Source organism: Myotis daubentonii, chromosome 13 (genome assembly GCF_963259705.1).
Source record: "Myotis daubentonii chromosome 13, mMyoDau2.1, whole genome shotgun sequence".
NCBI lineage: Eukaryota > Metazoa > Chordata > Mammalia > Chiroptera > Vespertilionidae > Myotis > Myotis daubentonii.
This window is the reverse complement of record NC_081852.1, coordinates 18,499,894-18,527,379: the sequence shown is the minus strand read 5'-3', so window position 1 is coordinate 18,527,379 and position 27,486 is coordinate 18,499,894. Positions and strand designations below refer to the sequence as shown.

The 27,486-nt window shown below is 39.3% G+C and overlaps 1 protein-coding gene across 9 annotated transcripts in view; it reads left to right on the top strand.

Annotated features, from left to right (window-relative positions):
- Positions 1 to 27,486, top strand: part of KAT6B (lysine acetyltransferase 6B) — a 183,621-nt gene that overhangs the window by 108,325 nt on the left and 47,810 nt on the right. For 4 of the 9 annotated variants that reach the window (XM_059662295.1, XM_059662296.1, XM_059662294.1 and 1 more), the window contains 7 exons: positions 6,110 to 6,218; positions 16,835 to 16,950; positions 17,185 to 17,266; positions 19,701 to 19,833; positions 22,646 to 23,577; positions 24,550 to 24,671; positions 27,371 to 27,486. In XM_059662295.1, the coding sequence (XP_059518278.1) occupies positions 6,110 to 6,218; positions 16,835 to 16,950; positions 17,185 to 17,266; positions 19,701 to 19,833; positions 22,646 to 23,577; positions 24,550 to 24,671; positions 27,371 to 27,486 (1,610 nt within the window). Of the gene's footprint in view, positions 1 to 6,109; positions 6,219 to 16,834; positions 16,951 to 17,184; positions 17,267 to 19,700; positions 19,834 to 22,645; positions 23,578 to 24,549; positions 24,672 to 27,370 lie in introns of those variants that run through there. The other 5 variants (XM_059662298.1, XM_059662299.1, XM_059662300.1 and 2 more) reach the window with 3 other exon arrangements.

Sequence of the window (27,486 nt, the reverse complement as noted above, 5' to 3'; positions counted from 1 at the left end):
GTGCTTTTCTTCCTTTGACACCTTTTTCTTTCCTTTTACATTGAGCTTTCCTTTTATTAAATCAGTTACAGGCCTCTTGGTTCTCATGGAGGCACTTTATACCCTGCTCCTGTACTGCCTGATTAATTCATTAAAAAGAAAAGGCCCTCTAAGATTAATATTTATCATGGGAGCTCACAGAATCAAAGACTTTTATGGGGTAATTCTAAACTCCAGAACAATTCATTTGTGCTGATCTTTATTTGTTATGGACTTGAAGTTGTTTGCACTTTTTGTTTTTATAGCTAAAGTGAATTTTGCAATAATCATAACAATATTTGAATAGAATTTTATAGTTTACAGAGCACTTCACACACACTCACCTTTGAACTTCAGCAGCCCTGAAGCTAAACAACATGGATACTAACTATTGTGGCCTTTTACAAATGAGGAGACCTGAGTCTAGGAGTACAGAACTTAAATCTAGGTCTTTCCATGATACAGGAATGAATAGATGAATGAAAAAATGCTGAATTATTTCTAACACTTACAAAGACTAAAATGGTATGTTTTATGAGTAGATTCAAGAAAGCTGTAGATGACTTGAGGAGATGAATCTGTAGGGAGGACTATGGAAAGAAGGGGCGATATCCCTGATCATTGTGAATAGAGACCAAACCCCTGTTTTGTGTGTTTGTTAGAAAGAGAATGTGAGCCTGGATACCCTGGCTCTGATTGAGTGCAGGAGCTTTCATTTAATTTTGTCCAATTACTTAGATTAACAAGACTAACAAACATGTTTCCTTCATGGCAGAAACAAAAGTAACCTTAAGCAAATGTAAAACTTCTTAAAAATGCCTTGTCTTGAAAGGCTATTTAATTTTGTGGTCAAGGGTCCTGAAGACTCTTAAAATGTCTTTTAAGTATAATAGAATCAATAAAAAATTACAGCTGAGCTGGGAAAGGCCGTAGAGATTATCCAGCCATGAAACCATTAAAATGTTTAATCTGGAAAGGACCTTTGAAGGGTCCAGATCCCCCGTTTGTGTGAGGCTCCTTGGCTGTGGCATCCTCACCGTCCTGCAGAGCCATTTCAGCCTCTTCTTGGTCTTCTGATTACTGGGGCCTCCAGCTGCCTCAAGATAATCATTCCACAAAGACAGTATGATTTCACTTAAAGGAGGCACCTAAAGGAATCAAACTTAGAGACAGGAAATAGAAGGGTGGTTGCCTAGGACTTGAGGGGAGGAGGGAAGGGGAGTTAGTGTTTAATGGGGACAAGGTGACAGTTTGGGAAGATGAAAAAGTACTGGAGATCGGTGGTGATGATAGTTGTACAATAAGGCGAATGTGCGTAATGCCACTGAACTGTGTACTTAACAGGGGTGAAGGGGGTAGCTTTTATGTTATCTATATTTTGGCTGCAATTTAAAAAATGAAATAAAAAATACATTAATAAAGGCAACAGAAAAAAATCTACACAATCTTTTCTATTGCTGGCCAACTCTTGAAAATTTAACTCTCTGCAATCACCCCTGTTGGTCCAAATTTTGTGCTCATAGAAAACAAATCTGAGCCTCTCCCCTGCGTGAAGACACCCAGCTGCCCCTCCCAACAGGTTCTTCCAGGCTAACTAGCCCCAGGTCCTTCAGCAGGTGATGCAATTTTGTTTAGTTTTACAATTTACTTTGTAAAAAATCATGATCAAGATAAGGAACATACGTTGTGATTGGCTGAAAAGCCTTGCTTACTCACTGTCTCCCTTTTAATTTCTTCGTTGATGAAACTGAGTCATTTGTCCTGGAGAGTTTGGGTACTTGCATCCCTCTGCTATATACTAGATCGACACCTTCCTCTGTCCTCTGTATTTCCTGTGACTTGGTTATTAGATCGATAGATTTTATTTTATAAATGCATGTAGTCCAACTGTATAATAATTTATTCTAGATCTTTTTTTGAGAATGGAGGGGGTATTCTTTCCCCTTCAACTTTTTGTTGAGAAAATTGCAAGCATGCAGAAAAATGGAAAGAATGCTATAATGAAGACACCCAAGTACCCTTTACGGAGTCACCAACTGTTGACATTGCGCCATGTTTGCTTTCTCTCTCCCTCTCTGCATGCACACACACACACACACACACACACACACACAAATAGGTTTTCCCCTGCGTCATTTGAACTGAAATTGTAACCATTATGGCACTTTAAAGTATTTTAGCACACAACTCCTTTAAGAATGCTATAGGATGCTCTCCTATATTATCACAATTCTGTTGACTCAATATTGTTATATCTAGCTTATATATTGTTTACTATTTAGTGCATATTTCCATAATTATCCAAATTATGTCCTTTATAGCTGTGGGTATTTTTAAAATTCAGAATCCAAGCAAGGATCATGAATTGTATTTGGTTTTCTTGCCACTTTAGTTGCCTACATTGGTTCTGCCCTTTTTTGGGTCTTATATGACATCGCCATTTTTTGAAAAGTCCTGGCTTTGTAGAATGTCCCTAAGTTTGGAATTGCCTGATGGTTTCCTTATGATTAGATTCAGGGCAAGTGTTTCCAGGGAGAAGACTGCATAATGCAGGCAGTGCTGTGTCCTTCAGCGAAATGCTCGGGAGGCACATGGTGTCTGTCCCATATTGGTGATGGGTTCAGTCACTGGGTTAAGGCAATGTCTGTCAGATCTCTCCATTGTAAAGGTATCTTTCTCCGTTGTAATTAATAATCTACTGCATGTTAATGGTTGCTTTTTAAATCGTTTCCAAACCCCCCGTGGTCGGCAAACTGCGGCTCGCGAGCCACATGCGGCTCTTTGGCCCCTTGAGTGTGGCTCTTCCTAAGCCTTAGGAGTACCCTAATTAAGTGAATAACAATGTACCTACCTATATAGTTTAAGTTTAAAAAATTTGGCTCTCAAAAGAAATTTCAATCGTTGTACTGTTGATATTTGGTTCTGTTGACTAATGAGTTTGCCGACCACTGCCTATGCCATTGGTAATGGAAGAAATTAAAAGGAAAAGGTTTTGAGCATATTTATAAAGAGTTATTGCCGCTGATGGAAAGATAATATCTGTTTTCCTGAGAGGAGAAAAGGGGGAGTGGAGTGATGGGTAGTACAGGTGAGGAATGGCCTTGAGAAAAGATAGATTTGTGTTTAAATCCCAGCTCCACAGTTGAACCTGTACAACTTTAGAAAAGTTACCTAACTTCTCAGATCCTCAATTTCCTGCCTAAAATGAGTGTGCAATAATATACATTCATGGCAGGGTTGTTAAGATGATTAAATGAGATAGTGTGTGAGTGGCCTCTACCCTCGCCGCTTCCCCATGGCCATTACGTGAGAGATACAGAGGACGTGCTTCCTAAGCAGTCTGCAGAGTTTAAGCCTTTTCATGGGTGTTAATTCTCGAGTTCAGCTTGAACTATTCAGGCATGTTGATAAGAAAATGTGATCAACAGGTTAGGCAACATTGTGACATTTCAAAGAAAGGAATTAAGAATTGGGAGATATTTTCAGGTTTCTTAAATATGATTTGCCTGCAGTGGACTTGTATAGAATCGAGTTCCTTGTATTCAGACCTCTTTCTGATTGCAGTTCATTTTAATCTATTACCAGGGATTATTTTTGAAACAGTTTATATGTAGTCTGATTGAGAATAGTGAATCATAATAATTCTGTGACCCATTTACATGTATTACTGTAAAAGTTTCATTTCATACAAGTGACAATTTTTTAAAGTTAATTAGACTTGGCTATACTGAGGTTAGCAAAAAGTGCTTTGAATTATCAATAATTCAGCAGGGCAGACATTTCTGTATAATGCAGTGGTTTTATAGAGTATTGTGAGATAGTTATCCCTAAAATAAATGGTGGTGAGCATTCATCAGCATGGTGGGTTCGCTTGAATGTAGCGTGAAGTGATAGCATCTATGCTTTCTATTATTGGGCAGAGTGTGGGACATCAGTCTTTCTGGCCATGAACTACTAGCAACCTTTGTCCTTTGTGTTACCTTTAGTTAAAAACGAAAAATGAGCATGAATGCTGGCTGATGGCCATGTCTTTCTTGCAGCTAAAAATTCATCTGGGAAAGAAAAATGGGATGGCAGGTTTGGATTTGTTTCATTGCATGAATGATATGTGACATTTTGTAAATTATTTATCACTGCAAGGATGGCAGCAATGGCTTGAGCATTGTTATATCAAATGAAAGCAGGAATCCCATTAGTACAAGGACTGGGTTTTAGCTAGAATCTATCAGGGGAATGTTGTCATTTTAAAACCAGATTGTTCTTTTAATTGCTATTTAAAGGAACAAAAGTGTTCCCAAGGTACTGCAGTTGAGCAGTTGCAAGTAATAACTATGGAACCATAATTATGCAGTGCTGATTATCTGGCCTTTAAAAATTTGTGGCTAGAGTCAGTGACCAATTTATTGTAGCTTGTCTTTTTTTCTTTTTCTAATACAAACTGTTTTATACTCTTTTTTAACTAGGGCCTCAAAGACACATTTGCATAGCTACCTCAGAAAGTAAAGCCTGTGCATATTAAAAGAACACATTAAACTGAAAATAAGGGCAAAATGATGAACACTGATATTGTAAGATAAAATTAACAGTCATATTCAACAATTTTGTAGATGCTTGGTTATAAGATGGATTCTGGTTTTTGAAGACATGTTGTCACAGTGAACCAGGACATTTGTTGGAATCATTGTAAGCATTTGAAATATTTTCTTTGAGATGAGCGTTGTTTTTTTGTCAAAGTAAAATATGTTTCTTTCATTTATTCAGTTAGCAAATATTTTTTGAGTGCCTACCGTGCATCAGGCAATGTATTAAGGCATTTGGGATAGAGTAGCTGAACAAATGATGTTTATTTTATGCTGATGTATATTTAGAAAGACCTAGCAAAATCTTGTTTTAAATTTACATTAAAAATTTTGTGATTATACTAAGTTTTCTTGCCTTGAATCTTTGATTCAAGAGATTTAAATATAAATACATTATAGTTGCATTCAGATGGCTGACACACATGTGTGAAGGCTTGGAATATGCAAAAAATAATTTTAGTTTTCATACAATTTTGGTTGTTCAAAATAAATGTGACCAGATCTGTAGGCACAGTCAACTATTCATATGGATGGGAATAATAGCATTGCTGGTAGTCATAAATAACAATGGAGACACAAAATGTATGCAGATTTATACATTGTTCAAAGCATTTTCCTTAGTGAGAGTTAAAGGGTGCTAGGGGGTTAGACAAATGTTTTGTTATTTCTTATGTTAAAGTGGGAATGTCATAGACTGAGAGTTTATTTCCTTTATGTGGCATTATGTAGTTTACTTTTTAAAAATTGATTGAGTTTAGGGGGAGAGAGAGAGAGAAGAGAGAAGAGAGAGAGAATAAGAGTAACCTGCACTAAAACATTTGATAAAGTTCAGCTTAATAGTCAGACCTAAATACATGATATTTGTAATCTCGGATACTGAGTACATAGATGAATCAACTTATTATAGGCATGTAGGTTATGGGAACCATACAAGATTTCAAATGAATCCTCAATGTTCGTTAGTGGAAAGTTATATGACATATTAGAGGTCCAGTGCACGAATTTGCGCACGAATTCGTGCACGGGTAGGGTCCCTTGTGGGGAGGGACTGCAGGAGGTTGGCTGTGGGAGTGTACTGACCACCCGGCTGGCGGTGGGGAGGAACCGTGGGAGGTTGGCCAGCCATGGGAGGTTGGCTGTGGGAATGCACTGACCACCAGGGGGCAGCTCCTACATTGAGTGTCTGCCCCCTGGTGGTCAGTGCATGTCATAGCGACCGGTCGTTTGGTCGTAGCGGTCGCTCAGGCTTTTATAAATATAGATAATTTCATTGGTTTAATAAAAATTACTTCTAAATCTTATGTATTACACTTAAAAACATTCAGGCAGTAAATTCTTTAGTATCAGATAATTTTAAAGATTTATTTTATTAGCAGAAAATGCTGATTTGGACACCTTATTGAGCAGTTTTTCTTTGTTAAAGAAATATGTAAGCAGCTTTTGACTTTAATGTGTTGTTCTTAATTTTTAAATGGAAGACTAACAATATTTTTCCATTTTAATTGTTATAGCCCCGTGCTGATCCCATTCCAATATGTAGCTTCTGTTTGGGGACTAAAGAATCAAATCGTGAAAAGAAACCAGAAGAACTCCTTTCTTGTGCAGATTGTGGCAGTAGTGGTAAGTTGGTGTTTTTTTTGTATATGTATAATGACTCCCCATTATAGCTACATACTATTTATCTCTTTCAAAACTGTATTTATTCCTTAAAATAATATTTTTTTATTTATTCCAGAGAGGGAGGGAGAGGGAGAGAGAGATAGAAACATCAATGATGAGAGAGAATCTTTGATCAGTTGCCTCCTGCATGCCCCCTACTGGGGATCGAGCCCCGCAACCCGAGCATGTGCCCTGACCTGGAATTGAACTGTGAACTCCTGGTTCATAGGTTGCTGCTCAGTCACTGAGCCACACTGACCAGGCAAAACTGTATTTGTTATTTAAAGCAATTATTTGGTAATAGCATACATTTAAAAATTTTATGAGTAATTACAGGTGGAGGGGAGAAAAGTGTGAATATATTAGCATTGACATAAAGTTATATATATTTATATAATTTACCTAGTATGTTAATATTTATAATTAAGCTTTGAATTCATACCAGCATTGGTAATTCAATGTAAAGTATTCTACTTTGCAGGCAGATTCAACGAGGAGAATTCTAAGTTTTCAAGCTGGATACAAATAGAAGCAAGTGTTTTCTATAACCTGAAGTCTCAATTAAGAGATATTTGAGTTAGGATATCTAGTATTTCAGTTCATGACACCTACTGGTGAAATATAGTATTACATCACAGCTCTGTGTGACTGAAAGGGACAGTATTCTGGAAATTGCAATGATAGACTCAAGAAATCAGGCATGAAAGAAATTAAAATTGCCTAGAATTAGGTAGGAAAAGAATGGTCTTTGTAGAAGGTGATGTTGAAATCAAGGAATGCTGGGCAGGGACGTGGATCTCTGGCAAATTGCAGGACCTCCATCTGCTTTCAAGATAACTGTCACTTCTGCCTTTTTCTCAACATTTGAAGACCATATCTCTAGTTTCATAATAAAAACTAAAAGTCAGATTGCTTACATTAAAATAATTTGTCTTACATTAAAAGCCAGTCTTCCTTCTTCAGCAGGTGACGGTTGTCTAACTGAGATATGTATATGCTTATATGTTATGTATTCACATATGCACATACTTAAACACATGTACATACATATCAATAGGTTGAGTGACATTTATTAGATTTTGAAAATTAATCCTTGTGTTAATCTTTAAATTTTCTTCCAGCTTACTGAAACTCCCCCTCCCAAAGTGTTATTTTAAAATTCATAACCAACTACTATTTCTGAAGTTATAGTTATCTTTAAAAACAACAAACACCATAGCATGTTTTCTTTTAGGAAGTCAGTGTCATGTAGTGGTTAAGAGCAAACTGGAGAGCCAGCAGTAACCTATCTCCTCTTCTTTGAGGTAATTCCTCAACCATTCTGAGGCTCAGTGTCCTCGTTAGAAAATCGGGTAATATTAGCACCTACCTCTTGGGTTTTGTGGGAATTAAAGGAAAGGACACAAGTAAACAGTCTAGCAGAGGGCCTACAACGACTCTGGTAAGTGTGCTATAAATGGCTGCCATTGTTATAATTGGGCATATTTGATATTGTTGTCCTTAATTGCTGCAAGTAATTCAAAATCTCATCACCGCTTTTGGCAGCTGCTCGATGCTTGGATGGAGGAAGTGTTTCACACCAAGGCATGGCAGTGTTGTGCAGTGATGCTTCTTCCCCTTATGAAGGTTGAACTTGATGGGCTCGATGTGATTCAGCAGCTTCAGGACCTCACCAGGAGGGAGAGCCTTGGAAATAAGACATTTCAAACTCTGCTTGAGAAATGCATTCTGACAGTCTTTTTGATGGGCTCTACAGATTCATTAAATCCTTTTACTGCCCATGTTATCATGGATAGTGACAAAGGGCAGGGAAACATTATCTGTATGTTCAGTTTAATAAATTTCAACCCTACAATCTCTCTGTTTTAGCCTGGTGAGGTAGTGCCTCACTCATCAGTTCAGACTCTTTAGTTATCTTTTGGGTTTCACATGAGGCTCATTCTGAATGAATTATTCTTTTGTTTCACTGCCTGATCAATTCAGTGGTGTTCACTTGTCTAGGGTCTACCCTTTGTGGTTTTTAAGGTGGTACTTTAACAGTACCCTTCACTATTTTATTTCATGAGTATGTATTTGTCTGGGCGTCTAGACAGATTAAAGACGCACTTAAGTGTGGGAAGAAAAGTTCCCTTCATATATTTCCTTACCCCTGGTGATACACTTACTTGAGTTGATAAGGAATTTGAGATCATTATCTTCTAGATCATAACTTCAAGGCCTCCTTCACAGGGTATAAAGGTGTAATTCTAAACAGGCAGATCTTAGATTTTCTGATGTAATCAATCTCCCTTCGTGTTTCCCAGATTGAAGACCTGCCAAAGAGAGTTTTGATCTCCTTTATACTTTGAGGTCACTGAAATTTTTTTCCTCCAAAGCTTCTTACTTTTCCAGGGTGTGTGGGTATAGTGTTGTTTTCTTTTTTCAAAAATACTCTCTTGTTTTCTCTTTTAACACACGGAGAAGAATGAATTGAGGATACTGTCTAGAAGGCTTATATAGTTAGAGTCATTTTGTGCACCAGTCTTTCCCCCTCCCTTCAGGTAGACAGAGCCAGAGGCTTTGGAGTGGAGGTATGGGTCATGGCAGAAATTCAAGCCCTGGGGTCATCATGTTCCTTTGTTTAGGACAGAGGATGGCTCAGAGTGCTTCTCTGGACTCTGCAATGGGATCCGGCTCTACTGTTGAGGTTCACTTAATCTTCCCTTGAGTATTGTGCCAGTCTGGAGACAGCTATGTTGGTCAAAAGAACCATTGTTCCTAATTCGGGGAGATGCATTGTAGGCATTTACTTCAGCTGGTAGATCAGATGAGTGGACTTTGTTATTTGCTAGTCTTCAAATTGAAGGCTCAAAATAAAATATGGCTCTTCTTAGAGAGTTTGGGAGGACGGGATCTTGTAGTTATAATGCCCTGTTGGGACCCCTTGATTATTATAGGGGGAAAAAGAATAAAGCCAGCTGACATGGCTCAACAGTGCCCTATGATAATGGTGGGAGCCCCTCTATCACAGTCCAGTTTCTTGAGTGGGAATTACAGATTGGTGGTACCCCTCGTTGGTCTCATGGAAATGGCCACTGTTTCACACTCAGTTGAGTCCATTGGTTCTAGGATTGAATTGAGACCATTTGTAGTGTTCAAAGGAATCACTAATGTAAGATGTTTATGTGAAAAAAATACCCATAGCAGTATAAAACCAGGAAAAGGAAATGTAGATGGCAGCCCATATGGAGGATCGTTCTGAAATGTTTCCCACATGTGCATGTTAGTTTTTAGCTGCCTCTATCTGAAGTACCATTTGTATGATGTCACATTTAAACTCTGCTTAGATTTCATAGACATGAGTAATAAATGTTTCCTTCTGCTTACATCATCAAGACAATTAGAAATTTTTCTCTATTTAATATGATGCAATATCACAAATGGCCAGTATTTTCTTTAACTATGTTTCTTTTTTTTTTTTTAATTTTTTATTAAATCTTTATTGTTCAGATTATTACATTTGTTCCTCTTTTTTCCCCCCATAACTCCCCTCCTTCCAGTTCCCACCCCACCCTCCGCCCTCACTCCCCACCCACTGTCCTCATCCATAGGTGCATGATTTTTGTCCAGTCTCTTCCCGCATCTCCCACACCCCTTTCCCCCCCAAGAATAGTCAGTCCATTCCCTTTCTATGTCCCTGATTCTATTATAATCAACAGTTCATTCTGTTCATCAGATTATTTATTCACTTGATTCTTAGATTCACTTGTTGATAGATGCATATTTGTTGTTCATAATTTGTATCTTTACCTTTTTCTTCCTCTTCCTCTTCTTAAAGGATACCTTTCAGCATTTCATATAATCCTGGTTTGGTGGTGATGAACTCCTTTAGCTTTTCCTTATCTGTGAAGCTCTTTATCTGACCTTCAATTCTGAATGATAGCTTTGCTGGATAAAGTAATCTTGGTTGTAGGTTCTTGGTATTCATCACTTTGAATATTTCTTGCCACTCCCTTCTGGCCTGCAAAGTTTCTGTTGAGAAATCAGCTGACAGTCGTATGGGTATTCCCTTGTAGGTAACTGAGTTTCTTTCTCTTGCTGTTTTTAAGATTCTCTCTTTATCTTTTGCTCTTGGCATTTTAATTATGATGTGTCTTGGTGTGGTCCTCTTTGGATTCCTTTTGTTTGGGGTTCTCCACGCTTCTTGGACCTGTAAGTCCATTTCTTTAACCAGGTGGGGGAAGTTTTCTGTCATTATTTCTTCAAATAGGTTTTCAATATCTTGCTCTCTCTCATCTTCCGGCACCCCTATAATTCTGATGTTGGTACGCTTGAAGCTGTCCCAGAGGCTCCTTACACTATCCTTGCATTTTTGGATTCTTTTTTCATTTTGCTTTTCCGGTTGGATGTTTTTTGCTTCCTCGCATTTCAAATCATTGACTTGATTCTTGCGCTCCTCTGGTCTGCTGTCGGGCGTCTGTATAATATTCGTTATTTCAGTCCGTGTGTGCTTCATTTCTAGTTGGTTCCCCAATATAAGATCGAGGGTCTTATTAGTTTTCGTGTAGATCTCATTAAGTTTATCGGCAGCTTCTAAACAGTTCTTGAGAGACCTTAAAAGTGTGGTTCTGAACTCTATTTCTTCCATTGACAATTTTGTCCTGTTTCTTTGTCTCTGCATTTTGTTATGCTTCCTTGGTGCACCCCCTAGTGGTCTTTGTTTGCAGTCTTATAGGTAAATCTTGATTGTTGTAGCTAATTCCAGGGAGGGTTTGACCTCCAGGCCAAGTGGCTATGAGAATCAGCTGTGTCAGCAGTGAGAGAACTTCTGTCCTCTAGGGAGGTGCTAATCTAGCCTTTGCCTGAGGCTATCCGGCAAATGCCTCTGTGCAGGGCTTGGGCAGGGCGGGTCGCACAGGATCAACAGGGTGGGCCGGAGAGAGCAGTTATGGCGGCTCTCAGTCCTGTCCCCAGGGGCTCTGCCTCTCTGAGTCCCAGCACCCGCTGCAAAGCTCCGAGAGAAAGCTGCCCTTGCTCTGACCGAAGCCAGACAGTTCCGCTTCTCCCGTTTGAGTCTGGGTCCCTAAAGACTCGCCCGGATCTGGTGCTCAGAGTCTGAAAACAACAACCGCGCCCTCCGCCGCCAGCCCGCTCCGCGCACTCTGCTCCTCAGAATTTGACTTCAGCACTGCGCCTCCTCTGAGTGTCCGTATGCGTTTCTCTTTCCTCCTAGTTGTAGGACTTCCACTCAGCCAGCGTTCCTGTGGTTCTGGGTGATGTCCCTTCCGTTTTTTGGTTTCACTTTTGAAGTAGTTGTTCAAAGCAGCAAACTCCGGTGTTAACCTATGCCGCCATCTTGGTTCGACTGACTTTAACTATGTTTCTTTCTGCTTAAAGTTCTTTTGAAAAAATGATTTGGGTTTGCAGGTAGTAAAAATGTGAGGTGGCCCAGCCAGCGTAGCTCAGTGGTTGAGTGTCATCTTATGAACCAGGAGGTCACGGTCTGATTCCCGGTCAGGGCATATGCCTGGGTTGCGGGTTCGATCCCCAGTTTGTAGTGTGCAGGAGGCAGCCAATCAATGATTCTCTCTCATCATTGAAGTCTCTATTTCTCTCTCTCCCTCTCCCTTCCTCTCTGAAATTAATAAGAATATTAAAACAAACAAACAAACAAACAAAAAAAGACATGAGGTGACATATATAGTGCAAGGAGCCCCAGATGTGGTCTTCCAGTTCTCTTCTGCTTACCAGCTGTGCAACTGCAGTTTTCCATATCTGTAAAATGCAGAAGGGGACATCTGTACCCTATATCCATAGGGCTGTTGTGAGGATTTAGTGAGAATGATATGAAAATTATCAGTGACTATAAAACATTCCACAAATGTGAAGGATCATTGTAACCACTGGTAGGAATGTGGGAATCATCCGAGAGTCTTCATGTCTAGGAAATGTTGGGACTAGAAAGTGATTTTACTTGACTTTCATGGATCAGCCTACTTTGAAATTAACACTGTTATATTCTCTTTGCCTCATTAAGACCAAATTATCTTTAATTAGCTTCACATAAGTATTAGATATTATACCAAATGAAATTTTGTGTCTGCTGCTCAGATTGCTGGGTGGTTAAATCTTACTTACAGATGAGTTGTGTGCATGTGTGTTTTCAAATTAGCAAATCTAAGATAAGTGTACAGTTCAAAATTACAGCATCATTCTAAGTGGAAGCTCATTGAAACTAGACCCAGAGAAAGGCTGCTGTGACGTAGCTGGGAGAGTAAGAAAATCACCTTTGTACAGTAAGGGGGTCGAATATCAGCCCCCCTCTCAGGAGACCTGAAATCCCTCCTGGGTTTGTTGCCTCCATGTAGTGAAAATCTGAAGGTCACTTTTCAGTCTTTGTCAAAATCTAACGGACATCTTTCAGTCCACACCGAATACTCCTCTCAGCCATGTTCGACCTGTTGAGAGCCTTTTTCCTTGAAGTGTTTTCTTTCTTTGGCTTCTGTGATATCATATTCTCTGTATTCTCTCCCTGCCACTTCCTTTCACGTCTTTTGTCAGCGCCTTGGCCTCTCTCCATCCTCTAAGTGTTTCTCCAGACTTCTGACTTGGGCCCTGTGTTTTTCCCTTTGCTTCATAGTGTCTCCTCAGCTCCAGACCCTTAGATACAAATGCTTCCAGAACCTCTCCATTTGGAGGCCCCACAGGCTTCTCAAAGTTAATGTCCAAAACAGCTTATCAGCCTTGCCCTGCTCCCTCCACCCAAAAACAACACGCATAACAATAACAACAGAAATATCAACAAACACCCACATCTTAATTCGCCTACCATTTTAGCCAATGGTGTACCTCTGGCTGGCTACTCCTTCAGTTCCACAGCCTGAATTTGGAGTCATGCTGTTCTCTCACACCAACAAATCCAAAATTCTATTGATTCTGTGTCTTAATATATATCCTACATCCTCAATATGTCACCACACCCACGAAACCAACTCAGATCTGCTATTATAATAATTACATCTAATCTGGACCTTCTTTCCCCTCCTCCATTTTTTATACTGCAGTTTAAGTTACTTTTTAAAATTGTAAATCTAATCACAGAATTTTTCAGTGACTACCAATGATCACTAGGAAAAAAACCCAAAATTTAAAAAATAGCCCAAAAATCTCTCCTGGATTGGGCTCTTAACTGTATTCTACATCACCATCACTTTCATGTTACGTGCACCTCCTTCCTCCCCTTGAATGTATCATGTTCTCCTCTCCCTCTGCACATGCTAGCTTCTCCCACCCTGCCCCTCCTGTGGTCCCATCTAATCTCACTCATCCTTTGGGTCTCTTCCTTAGGAAGGCCTTTGTCTAACCCCCTGCTAGATTCTTTCATGTCTCTGAGCCACCCCATTGTCATGTGTTACCCTAATTCTTGTTTAATACTTGTCTATCTTTCCTGCTAAACTATATGATCAGAAATGTCTGTCCTTTTCCTCACTGTCTCAAATCGACAGGTGGTTGGTCAGAGAGCCAGTCCAAGGGACCCAGTGTCTGAGTTTATTATTAGTTTTCTATTTCTGCTACCGCAAATTCCCACAGGGTTGTTGGTAGGATTCAGTTCCTTGTGTTTGTAGGACTGAGATCCTCCCTACGCCCCCCCCCTTTTTTTTTTGCTGTCTGTCAGGTAAATGGCATTTCCTGCTTCGAAAGGCCACCTATATTTCTTGTCTTGTGCCCCCACCCTCCTTCCATCTTCAAAGCTGTCAAAGTTTGGTGGAGTCCTTCTCCCACTTTGAACCTTTCCTCCTCCTCCTTTCATCTCATCTTATTAACCCAGCTGGAAAAGATCCTCTGCTTTTAAGCACTCATGATTAGATTTCGCCTTCCCAGATAATCCAGGATAATCTCCCTATCTCAAGTCCTGGACCCTTAGTCTCATGTACAGAGTCCCTTTTGCCATGCCAGGCCCTGTGTTCACAAGTTACAGGGATTATGGTATAGACATCATTGGAGGCCATTATTCTGTCTACTGCAGAGCCCAGTTTTTCTGCCACAGTACTTCCTCCAAAAATCATTTCTACTGGTTTGTGGTCTCTTTGGTACTTATTCCTTTGGTTTTGCTAGATAAAACTACTATAAGCTATTAGTGCTTAATATGTGTTCGTAATAAGAATGTTGAGTGAATGAATGTATATTATGATCTCAAACCTGATAAATTGTAAACCACAGAAGCAAACCAGATTCCAGAAAGACAAACCACCATGAACTGTGTCAGCAGAGAGAGCCTGAATTTTAGAGGAAATTATTGAGAGGAATGGCTATATGGGAGGTAGGGAATTACATTGCTGTCTTTTATCTAATTACTATAGATTGTATATTAGTATATCAGGACTCCATTACAGTCTTTTGTGTTATTTTAAAATTGGCCACGAGAAAATAAAGTGGAAATATTTCTTTGTCCCTCAGCATTCTTTTCCAGAATCATAGAAATTTAGAGCCAGCAGGGATCTATGGCCAATTCTCTTGAGCTAAATAAAAGTTAGATTGCTGCCTAAGGGAAAGATAGGCTGAAGATTTTAGCATTTGAGTAGCTTAAATGGTAGTAATTGAGAAATATTGCTTAAAGTGAGTGCAAGTGATAAAAGGGAGAATATTCTGTACTCTTGATTGAAAGTAGCTGAAATCCATTAATTTTCAAAATATATAATTTTATTATTAAAAAGTATTTTTCATAGGATATCTGTGAGAATAGTAAGCTATAAAATGATGTGAATTACCTTAGTTGCTGAATATTAAGCTACAAAGAACAAAAGCGGATTTTAATGTAGAAAAAAATTTTGTTCATGAAATTGAGGTCATATGTGCTAGTGATGTATGACTTACAGGAAGTAATAAAAAGGGGGGGGGGAGAAGTAAATGGTATACTTTTAAACTGATGGGACCCATTTTAAGGGTGGAATTTAAATTGCTGTTCTTTAAAACGTGAGTTTTTACCCCACTATATAAGGTGGGGGAGGACGGACGTTGATCAAAGTAGACCCCTTCCCTCCCCCTTCAGAGTATACTTCTTAAAGTCGAAGAGCAAGCTGTCTTTGTTTGCTGTTGCTGCAGAAAGTGGTGATTGATGCCATTTTTATATATTTAAACTTTCCCCCCACGTTTATTTGAATGAGAGAAGCCCTTGTAAAAGAATGGTGTCAGAGGTTAAATGCATCTGCCCGGGTGTCTCTCCTGCCTGAGGTCATTCTCCTATGACAACATTTTATTTGCTCAACATCTTAAATACAGATGTTTAGATTTTTTTTTTTTAAAGCTCAGGAATAGTGTGCTTTTATTAACAGTATTGATGATTGATTTTGAATGTTTTTACTTCAAAAAGCCAAATCTCCTGGTGGGTGGAATTTTATGAAGCACCTGTTAAGCTTTAGGGAGGAGGACCTTTTTGGCAGCGACCCAAAATACATATTTAAACAATGAGCCTGCCAGAGTCAGGAAATTATAAAACAGTTTTGAAATTGCAGAATCTGCTTCTTTTTTTTTTATTTTTTTTTTATTACTCTTCAGGTTTCTCTTGCAGCTTGGTTATAAGTTCTTTCACATGGGATTTACTAATGTTCTTACTATTTTTAGACCAGATTTAGAAAAATAAAATCAAGCTTGGAGATCTCAGGTTTATATGAATAAAGACCATCAGATTTTAAACTGAATTGCCTTCTCCAGAATATGGGCTCCCACTCCCCAAACCTTGTGGTGGAATCTATTATTGATGGTTGAGCGCAGCCCGGCTGGCCTCCTTGAGTGGTGCTGCCCCTTGGGGTCTCAGGTTTTCCTCTGTGAAGTGAGAGCTGCTAGGTAAAAAGTGTGCCCAAAAGAGTGTGGAAAAGCTGAACACGCACGAAAATGGGGAGACCTGTTGAGGGTATGCTTCTTGGTGAATTCCATTTGACCTTGATCTTTCAACATTCTAACTCTCAAATTTACTATTTCTGTTCCTACTTCTAGAATTTAAATTCAGAGACTCGGTGTCAGGATGGCCACAGTTATCTTTTTTGTATATTCCAGCAATGGGATATTCTTTGTATACTACTGGATTTTTTTGGGGGGGGGGGGGGCAAGAAGGAGGCATTTGTAGTTGTATTATTTTAAGCAGCCCCAGTTTTTTAGTTAGCTAACTATTGCTTTATGTTTTATGATTTCATTACACACATAGAGTAGGAATTGTGTGAACTTTGGCACTGCCGTCACGGTTCGGCAAACCAGAAAACGTTGGGTAAATGATGGTTTATGATGATGGTGAGGGCAGGAGGTTTACCAGAAGGCACAGGAATAATCTAAGTATCTATCATCTTCAAGTTCTCCAAGACTTGTGATTAGAATTGGTATAAAATTAACCAGTTTCTCTTAGGGAAAACATTTGTACAGTCACTCTGTTACATACAGGGGTAAAAGGCAGAAAAACAAAGTATAATTTGCATTCTTTGATATTTTTGTATTTTCAAGTTCTTAAGGATCTTTGGCATTATCACTATTTTAAGTATTAGGGAATGGGAGTTTAAAAACATCTAAGGCACCATTCCTATAAAACAATTTACTTTTTATTCTTATAGGACACCCATCTTGTTTGAAATTTTGCCCTGAACTAACAACAAATGTAAAGGCCTTAAGGTGGCAGTGCATCGAATGCAAGACGTGCAGTGCGTGTAGAATCCAAGGCAAAAATGCAGTAAGTACTGCTCTCCATGCTCCATCTCCAGGAAAAGTGTTAGTTTCCCATGTCTAGGTTCTTATTTTCTGTAGACCGTTGCTATATTCCTTTAAATAAACAGATGTCAGGTTTCAGCATTGATCATGGAGCTCCTTTATTATATTTTCTTACTGTTAATTGGATAACATACGAATTTGTGGCCTTTTACAGTTGTTTTCAGTCTCAATTAGTCTCTAATATGTTGCATTACAGGATAATATGCTTTTTTGTGACTCCTGTGATAGAGGATTCCATATGGAGTGCTGTGACCCTCCACTTTCCAGAATGCCAAAAGGTGAATTTTTAAACCATATTTAAGATGTGTTTTATTACATGCTCATTAGCCTTGTCCTGCTGTCTGACAGCTCAGAGGTTTACAGGTTCCTTAAGCATTTTTTCATCTCTCATCTTCCAGTACTTACGGGTTTGGCACAGACTATGACCAGAGGAATGTAACAGATTAGTTTGAGGGTAATGTATATAATAAAGACTCTAATTCAGATATAGGGATAAAAAGACTTCCTCTCCTGAAACTATTTCTTTACTAGAATAAGTTTAGATTAGATAGGTCAAAAGTTCCAAACCACTCTCCCTATTATTCAGTACTATGTTCAGAGGCAAGAAATTACCTATTTTTGAGATGATGGTGATAATGATGACTCAAAGATCCTGCAACAGGAGCCATCACCATTTTCTTGGCCATTAGTTGATATTTTGAACAGGAGCATCTGAACTTTTATATGGTTATATCCTTACGGGGTAAGGTTTTCCATCTCTATTTATTGTATAAGTAAAGCCTAGCTCAGTATCCTTTTTCTCATTTTTTTTGTTAAACATTAAAATAACTTTGCCTTCTTATTACAAAATTTGTACATTTTCATTGTGAAAGATTTAGAAAACACAGGTTGATAAAAAGAAAAATCAATTAGAAATTCCTTCTTGCCCCACATACAGTTTTAAAAAGAAATGGAACATTCTATATATAATTTGTAACTTTATGTTTTTTCCCACCTTAACAATAGATCCTAGCATTTCCACATCATTAAATGTTCTCCTAACATAGTTTTTAACAAGTGTGTAGAACTCCATAATATGTAGGGCAGAGACTACAGACCTGGTGATTGTGGGCCACAGATATGCTTTGTTGGCGATATATAAGTATGTATAAATATTTACAACTTCTCTAAATGCATTACAGAAGAGCTGCTACAATATTTTTAAAATTTTTAATTTGAGTTCTTTAGGTAGAGTATGCATGCTCCAATTTACCCCAGTCTCACTAGTCCCTGTTGTGTTACATTCCAGCTTGCTTCAGTCACATGTATTATACCTGGGTGGTTCCTGAACATATTTGATTTTGCAACCCCTTGTATAAAAAAACCCATAACTTATTTAACCAGTCCCCTATGGTGGACATTACAAATGTTTCCAATTTTTTCCATCCACAATTATTGCCTTAAGATAAATTCCTAGGGGAGGAATTGCTGGATCAAAGGCTATGTACATGAAAGGTTGTATCGGTTTTCAGACCAACCACCTATGTATGAGAATACCTTCTTCCCTGTATTATGACCGGCACTCACCATTACTTTATTACATTGAATCTAAGGCACACTTTTTTAAAAAACAAACAAACATTTTAACATCTTTGAAATCAGATGCATCTTTTAGTCAGCAGTGTATTACAGTCAATGAAATACAGTGTCCTTATTTTAAACTTTTACCGATTTGATAAAAGAAAAAAGATGTCTGATAATTATTTTCTTTAAGTAGTGAGATCAAACATTTTTTGTGTGTTTGATTATTGGCTGTTTGTACATAATCTTTGTAAAGTGCCTGTTTTATCTATTAATCAGTTTTCTATTGGGATTTTCACCTTTTTTTCTGATTTGCAGAAGCTCATATTTTTATGCAGTTAAATCCATGAGTCTTTTATGGCTTCAGTCTTAAATGTCAGTAATGCTTAGATTATACAAATATCCATGGATTTTTCCTGGTACTTGTAATATTTTATTTTGTCATATTATAATATTTACCTACCTAGAATTTATTTTGTAAAGGATAGGGAATAATTTTTTTCCTACCAGTTAGATAGCTATTTGTTCCATTACCACCTATTGAGTCATTTTATCTGATAACTCGCCACTGATTTGAAATAAAACGTGTTTAATATGCTAAACTTTTCTCTAGCTTGCGGTATTCTGGCTTTTCAGTTCTTATCCTTGACCTAGTTCCCTATGCCAGGTGTATAGTTTTAATAATTGTAGCTCCATAGTACTTAAACATTTTAAGTTTTAATTTAAAAATTATATTTTGTACTGATAGTTTTTTTAGTGTGGAAAATTTCCAGAAAGAGATGATAAAATAAATATTTTTGTCTAGATGTTCCAAAAACTGATTGACTTGAAAATATCTTCCTCAAATCAAAAGACATATAGTATCTGACAGGCTCGGGTTGTCCTGTGTGTGTATGTGGAGGAGGGAGGCGTGGTGACATGTTGGGAAAGCCTTATGGAAAGGCTCTGAGACAGGGGCTGCCCTCTGCTCTCACCACCTTGACGGGGAAATTGACCTTTAACAATGGCTTCCTGAAGAGACTGACAGAAGGGAATGAGCCACCTTTCGGAGTCACGTTCTGAATGCAGGCATCCTTACAGCTACAGTTTATATTTAATGTCTCTCCTAAAATGAAACATTAAAATGTTTTTTCCATATATGTATTAATTCAGGGATGTGGATTTGCCAAGTCTGCAGACCAAAGAAAAAGGGAAGAAAACTACTTCATGAGAAAGCTGCACAAATAAAACGTCGATATGCAAAACCCATTGGACGACCGAAAAATAAATTAAAGCAACGATTGTTGTAGGTTGAGATCTTATCAAAAAGAAATCTTTTATGTTGTGCTTTAAAATATCGATGATTATAACCCCCTTACGTCCCATTGACTTTTTACCATCGTTTTTGCAAACTCAAGGGATGGGGTATATTTCTCCTTTTATATAAGCTGTGGAAGTTTTTTGAAAATAACATTTTTTAATTACAGTTGGCATTTTGGGGTCTTCTGTTGGCAGGATCTGTGATGCTAAGTGACATTTTTCAAGCAGCAGGATGGAAGCAGAATGTCAGCACAGGAAACAGTCCTTCGGCCTACTTTGTTACTAGCTGAGCATTGGAAGACCTTAATTATACAATAGTTATGTGGGAATATTAAAACATGAGGGATTTGTCTCTAGTGAATCTATTTTGTCACTCCAGATAACATTTTAAAAAAATACTTATTTTTTCTGGTGCTAATTTAGTATTGTAACTTTTCAAGATCCCTTTAATGAAATATGACCATCCGAGGAACCTGCAAATGGCTGTCCTCATGTTTGCCTCCAAAGAGTTAGACAGGACTATTTGGTATGTGCAGACCTATAGTACATACAGAATAACAATTCGCTGTGGCCTCCAGATCTACTATGAGAAACCCATTTCTACTACCTTTGCCATATGGTTGCATTAAAGCCCAGTAGAACATTTGCAGGAATTACTTGGAAAAGTAGAGAAAAGATAAGAAGTGGAATGCATGTAGTTTTTAAAACCTGTATAGAGTAGGGATTTGATTCTGAGTATTAAGTAAGGTGTTTAGAAATAAAAGCAGCAGACTTGCATATCTGAAGCAGTTCTATTAATAAGCCCATTGTCTAGTTCCTGAAATGGTCACTGTGATGTAAAAATGAATAAGTGCGCTCTACACACACCCTGAACAAACACCAAGTATCTGACTTGCTTACTCTTTTTGCCTAATTTTATCTGAAGCAATTCACTATATTACCTGCTTTCAGAAAAAGTGTCCTTCTGCACCTGTATCCATCTCTCAGAGGAGAAATAGAAAATGTGTGATCTTTTCTAGAGTTTTCTGTGACTCTTTATGAAAACCCTTTAACTGGTAGACATTTTTAAATGGAATTTTTGTTAATTTCTGGAGGCAAACATAAAATAAAAATAAAATCTTTCATATTAGCATCAGCTGAAGTAGAAATTATGTTTTTGCATTCATCCTGTGTAAGCATTGTTCTTGAAATGGGACTGTATCCTCAGGGCCCAATTAAAAAAACCAAATTAGGATATAAACTTTCTAAACAAAGGACGCAGCTGAAAATTGCATCTGGCACCAATCCTAACTTTTTGTTTGTCCAAAATTGTCCTTTGAGCTTAGGAATTTTTAAGACAGTCTAGGGAGTTTTCCTTTGTACATGCTTTATAAGCATATTATCCTTTCTGGGCAATCGATTCCAGATACAGTCCAAATGCGCGTGCTAATGCGAAGCATTGAGCCTGGATGAGTTGTTTATTGGTAGCCCTCACCGTGACACTAGAGATCTCCAGCGTTAACCTGATTTGGCTGAATAGGTGGCGCCAGGCACAAGCTGGGGTGGGTGAGCCGCCCTAGATGAGCTTGTAGCTGCCCCGTTGGTCTGCACCAGCTCCCCTTCTGCTGACTGCTGAAATTGTTCATCATGTCTTTATGTACAAAATGACCCCCCAAATGTGATCTTCTACTTGTGATTACTTAAAATATTTTTGTAATTCTATATCATACCATTTTCAGGCTTCCATTTCTTCATTATTATCCTTCAGCTAAATTGATAATTTTTAAAGTGCATTCTTGGGCCCCAGCGCAGCCATAATTCACATGCAAATGTTTCCATTGTATGAAATTCTGCTGCAAAATGGGTAGCTTTCCAAGCCCTAACCTGAGGTGAAGGCAGACAGCTGCCCTTCCTGTGCGCAGCTGTGTTAATGGAGTGACCTCCAGTCTCTGTTGACCACACAGCTGTATAGGCGAAACCACCAAATGAACCGCAATAGCAGTCAGAACCCGTGTACAGAGATTCTGACGCCAAGTGTCTGATAACGACCATGGTAAATGTGCTGCTGCTTCACCAGACTTTCCATGTCATGTCTGACCTGCCGTAGCTTTTCTTTAATCATTCCTTCGGTTTTTTGCTATTGTTGTCATTTTTTCAGCAATATTTTATGCTGTAATTAATTGTCTCCTTTACTTAGAGAGTATTATTGGTTATCTTGTCATCCTAAGCATAAACTGCTGAGAGGAAAAGGGTATCTTTTAGTATTTTCTTTAAAAACAAACAAGAACACCACACATAAAAACCTACTAATTTATAGACATAACCCAAATTCTATTTATATAAATTTTCCATTTGAGTTAAAATTGCTTCTAACTAGAAATTAGATAAGCTTATTCTTTTGCTTCTAGATAATATGACTTATTTCCTTTAATATTTTAGAAAAGACATATCAGGAAATCATAATTACTCGGTGACAACACAAGGGTAACATTTTAATTTAATTATAATGAAAGCATTGGGTTTTCTCAGTCTCTTCAAAAATTTTCTTACTTACATTGATTGCCCTTGGGTGCACATGGCTTCTTCCAGCACCTGTTGGATGGGCCCTGGGAGAATCGTGACACACAGGTGTAGTTGCTGCTAACTTTCAACAGAGAAACATCTAGGTGGAGGCACACACATAAAAACAGTCCTTAGGGTTGCAATTCAGCTTCTGAAGTTTAAGCACATTGAATGCAACTGGTTGCTATAAATTTGTTTTGGATACCTTTATAATTCTATTATCAAATGCTGATACTATTCTCTAAATTTTTGCCTAGGTCTGTAACCAGTGATGAAGGATCCATGAATGCATTCACAGGAAGGGGGTCACCTGGTAGGGGTCAAAAGACTAAAGTCTGTACCACACCTTCATCTGGTCATGCTGCATCTGGGAAGGACTCAAGCAGCAGATTGGCTGTTACAGACCCCACTCGGCCTGGTGCCACCACCAAAATCACCACCACCTCCACCTACATTTCTGCCTCTACACTTAAAGTTAACAAGAAAACCAAAGGGCTCATTGATGGCCTTACTAAGTTTTTTACACCATCACCTGATGGTCGCAGATCACGAGGTGAAATAATAGACTTTTCAAAGCACTATCGTCCAAGGAAAAAGGTCTCTCAGAAACAGTCATGCACTTCTCATGTGTTGGCTACAGGTACCACACAAAAGCTAAAACCTCCACCTTCTTCACTTCCACCCCGAGCCCCCATCTCTGGTCAGAGCCCCAGTTCACAAAAGTCCAGCACGTCCACTTCTTCTACCTCTCCCCAGAGTTCCTCCAGCCAGTCCAGTGTGCCCTCCCTGAGCAGTCTCACTAGTAACAGCCAGCTGAAGGCACTCTTTGATGGACTCTCTCATATCTATACCGCTCAGGGACAGTCTCGAAAGAAGGGACACCCAAGTTATGCACCACCCCAGCGTATGCGTCGTAAAACTGAATTCTCTTCCACAGCAAAGTCTAAAGCCCATTTCTTTGGAAAAAGAGATATTAGAAGTAGGTTTATGGCTCACTCCTCCTCCTCTAGCTGGGGGATGGCTAGAGGACGTATTTTTAAAGCAATTGCTCACTTCAAGCGAACAACTTTCCTTAAAAAGCACAGGATGCTAGGCAGATTAAAATATAAAGTGACCCCTCAGATGGGGACCCCCTCACCAGGGAAGGGGAGCTTGACAGACGGAAGGATTAAACCTGATCAGGATGATGGTAAGCAAAAGGTCAAAGCTCCAACCAAACCTGCGTCCCGTCCCTTTCTCCCCAACCCCCCAAAAATCAATCAGTCAACTCCTATTTGTCACATAGGTCTTAGCTATTTCTCTTGTTCTCACTTCACTTTCATACAGAAACAGTGAAACTTTGACCTTTTTCTAATGCTGACTAAACTTCCAAAATGTTGTGTTTCCAACTAATACTCTCCTACCTTTTATTATGTATTTCCATTCGTAGTGACACTAGGACCCCCCCAGATGCCTTCATAGCGTTGCTTATGGCTTTGTAGTCCCGCATGAGTAGCCACTGTCACGCTTCTGCCATGTCCTTTCCCGTGCGGCCTCTTCAGCCACAGTGCTGTTCGGTCGCACGCTGTCAGCGCCTCCAGCGGGGTTTTCAGCTCCCCACTCCCCTCTGCTCCATTGCTTTCTCATGACCAAGTTCATCCTGCTTCCTTCTCAACAAACTGATCTATGGTTCTGTGAGGTGTGCTTTTGGGTGTGAGTGTGTCTGTGTGTGTATTCACCTTAGGGAGAAAACTGATTTCAGAATTTCATTTAACAAATTGGCCCGTTACATGTGCTACCCTTTATAAAAACAAAAACAAAAAAATGTGTCATTTGGACATAGTGGTAGATTTTACTGTCTCAAAAGTGGTAATGGGAATTCTATAACTAGACTTCTAATCTTGGTTGAAAAATCTGATTTTGTTTTGTGTTGCTCTTACTTTCCCTCATTTAAGTACTGAAGCTATAAGAAGATGACAGTGATTATTCAAATAAAAATTGGGGTACAGCAGGGGAAGGGTACTGCTGGATCTTTGAGCAGTGCTTAGCTGTAAACGTTTATAAAGCTTTACAGAAAATCCCGATTTGCCCACTATGCTAATTTGGTACCATTTTGGTAATATACGGTGGTCACTAGTGATTCAAGTCAGTGAAGACACTTTCTGCTGGTTTTAAATGACAGATACTGAAATCAAAATAAGCATCAAACAAGAAAGTACAGATATAAATGTGATTGGGAACAAAGATACTGTCACCGAAGAGGACTTGGATGTGTTTAAGCAGGCCCAGGAACTCTCATGGGAGGTAAGGCCCCGCTACCATTATTACAACAAGGGTAACATGTGACTTCTTAAGTTATGACTATTATGAAATGACTGCTTTGATTTTATAGAAACTCCCCCTCAAAATCCTCTGTGGTTCTTTAACTATGACCAGATTATTTTTGTTGCCTGTCCATTCAAAGGCAATGATGTAGAGGTATCTCCACTCTTAAAAGTTGGCAATGCTCAGCTGGTCTCACAAAATAGACCAGAGTAGCAGTGGTTGAGTCTGATTTTGAAAAACGCCTAGTTTTAAAGGAATAGAATTCTAATTTTTTTTTCTTCTCAAATATAGAAGATAGCAATTTTAAATCATTAACAAAAAGGAAGAACGTTGCTTTTAAGTTTACCAATGCTGCTGCCAACACAGATGGCCGGCCATATGAAAAATGTCTCACAGCCTTAACTCTTTGGCATTGATAAAGGCAATATTATGTTGTATGATCAGTTATAGTCCCTTTTCTTTTTATTGTCCAGGAATTTTTTTATATTATTCCACTTAAAATGTTAACTCTACTTAGCTTATTGTCACCAAAACATTGGAAGATAAAGCTATTGGACTTCTCAAAGACAAATTTGTTATGGATTGTGACTTTTTTATGTCAGTAGACCACATTCAGTTGGCACAACACTCACGGATAAGCTCCCTAACCCAGCTCACTTCCTTTTTGAGGGGGAGGAGGCTATCTATAGGCTCTTAAACTTTATTTTCAGTAGCAGTCACTTGGGCTAAATACTTTGATGGTTTCTACTTTAGGGGCTATTGGATATTTCCATTTGTCATTCTGCCCCAGCAGTATGCTTTGTGTTGTTTTTCCTTTGGCTAAGATAAATGTCAAAATTTCCCCCAGTCTTTGCAATTTGAAGTCCTTAAATATTATAATTTCTTTAGCCTATTTCTGGCATTCATAGATAAACAGAATGAAAGCAGGCATTGTCTGAAAGATACTGTTAAGTCTAAAGCCCTTTCTTTCCAACATGCTAACACTGGCTTTTTCTATCAAGAACATTTCTTGTCTGTGTCAGGCACCGTGCTAGACGCTGAGAATGCCACAGTGAATCAGGCAGACAATGTTCTTAACCTTGTGTATCCTACCACCGCACAGGAGTAAGGGGAGTAGGAGGAGACTTCATAATTGATTATCCTATCGAATAAAAAAACATGCAAGTTGACCATACCCCCAAACGCTTCCCATTGGATAATCAGGGTGATATGCAAATTAACTGCCAACCAAGATGGCGGCCGGCAGCCAGGCAGCTGAAGCAAACAGGAAGCTTGCTTGCTCCAGTGATGGAGGAAGCCAACATTCCCCGCCTGCCGCTGCCGGCCTCTGAGCTGCAGTCTAAGAAATAATGTTGCGATTATAGCTAAGCAAGCTCCAGATAGCTGCTTTCAGCCAGCTGGCCTCGGAGCTTAGAGCGGCAGTGATGGCAACAGTGTTTCAATTATAGAAGCTAAACAAAGCCCAGATACCTGCTTTCAGCAGCCGAGGCCTCAAGCTGGAGCCGGCCTCAGAGCTAAAGCCAGCTCTCAGTTCCAGTGACAGCCATAGAAAGTAAATAAATCCCAGAATTAAAAAGAAAAAAAGGAGAGGCTGGGAGCTTCAGTCACTTGCCAGCCTGAAAATGGCCTCAGCCCCTCACCCAGACTGGCCAGGCACCCCAGTGGGGACCCCCAACCTGAAGGGGGTGTGACCAGCTACAAACAGCCATCATCCCCTCATCCAGGCTGGCCAGGCACCCCAGTGGGGACCCCCACCCTGATCCGGGACACCCTTCAGGGCAAACCAGCTGGCCCTCACCCGTGCACCAGGCCTCTATCCTATATAGTAAAAGGGTAATGTGCAAACTGACCCTAACTGCAGAAGGACTTGGAATGACTGATCACTATGACACACACTGACCACCAGGGGGCAGATGCTCAATGCAGGAGTTGCCCTCTGGTGGTCAGGGTGCTCTCACACGGAGGAGCTCTGCTCAGCCACAAGCCAGGCTGATGGCTGCCAGTATAGCAGTGGTCGTGGGAGCCTCTCCTGCCTCCTCAGCAGCACTAAGGATGTCCGACTGCAGTTTAGGCCTGCTCCCGCTGGCAAGTGGACATCCCCCGAGGGCTGCCGGGCTGCCAGAGGGATGTCTGATTGCCATCTTAGGCCCTATCCCCCGGGGAGCGGTCTTAAGCCAGCAGGTGGTTATCCCCTGAGGGGTCCCAGACTGAGAGCCGGCACAGGCCGGGCTGAGGGACTCCCCCCCTACCTCCCGAGTGCACAAATTTTTGTGCACTGGGCCTCTAGTTTAATTATAATTGAGATAAATGTTACTTTATGGAAGAAAGGGGACTGAAAGAGTCTGTATAATAGCCTCATCATCTTTTAATTTCTTCAGTTTAAATACATTGCAACAGATCATTGAATTCAGTTCAATAGACATTTGTATTTATATCATGCTCATCCTATCTTGGTGATACTGTTTTTTAGAGTATTAGTTTGTTTATATATAAACCTTATACAAAGTTGATTATTATTTCAAGGCCTATACTGTTTTTTCAACAACATGAAAATTTACAATTAAGATTAGGGTTCTGGTTTGATAGGTTTTCATATCCACCAGTGAAAGAACCAAGATGTAAGTGCAAAAATCTCTTTCTAATACTTGTGTTTTATTTCTTTTCTTTCTCTCTGACAGAAAATAGAGTGTGAGAGTGGAGTGGAAGACTGTGGCCGGTACCCTTCTGTAATAGAATTTGGGAAATATGAAATACAAACCTGGTACTCCTCACCTTACCCACAGGAATATGCAAG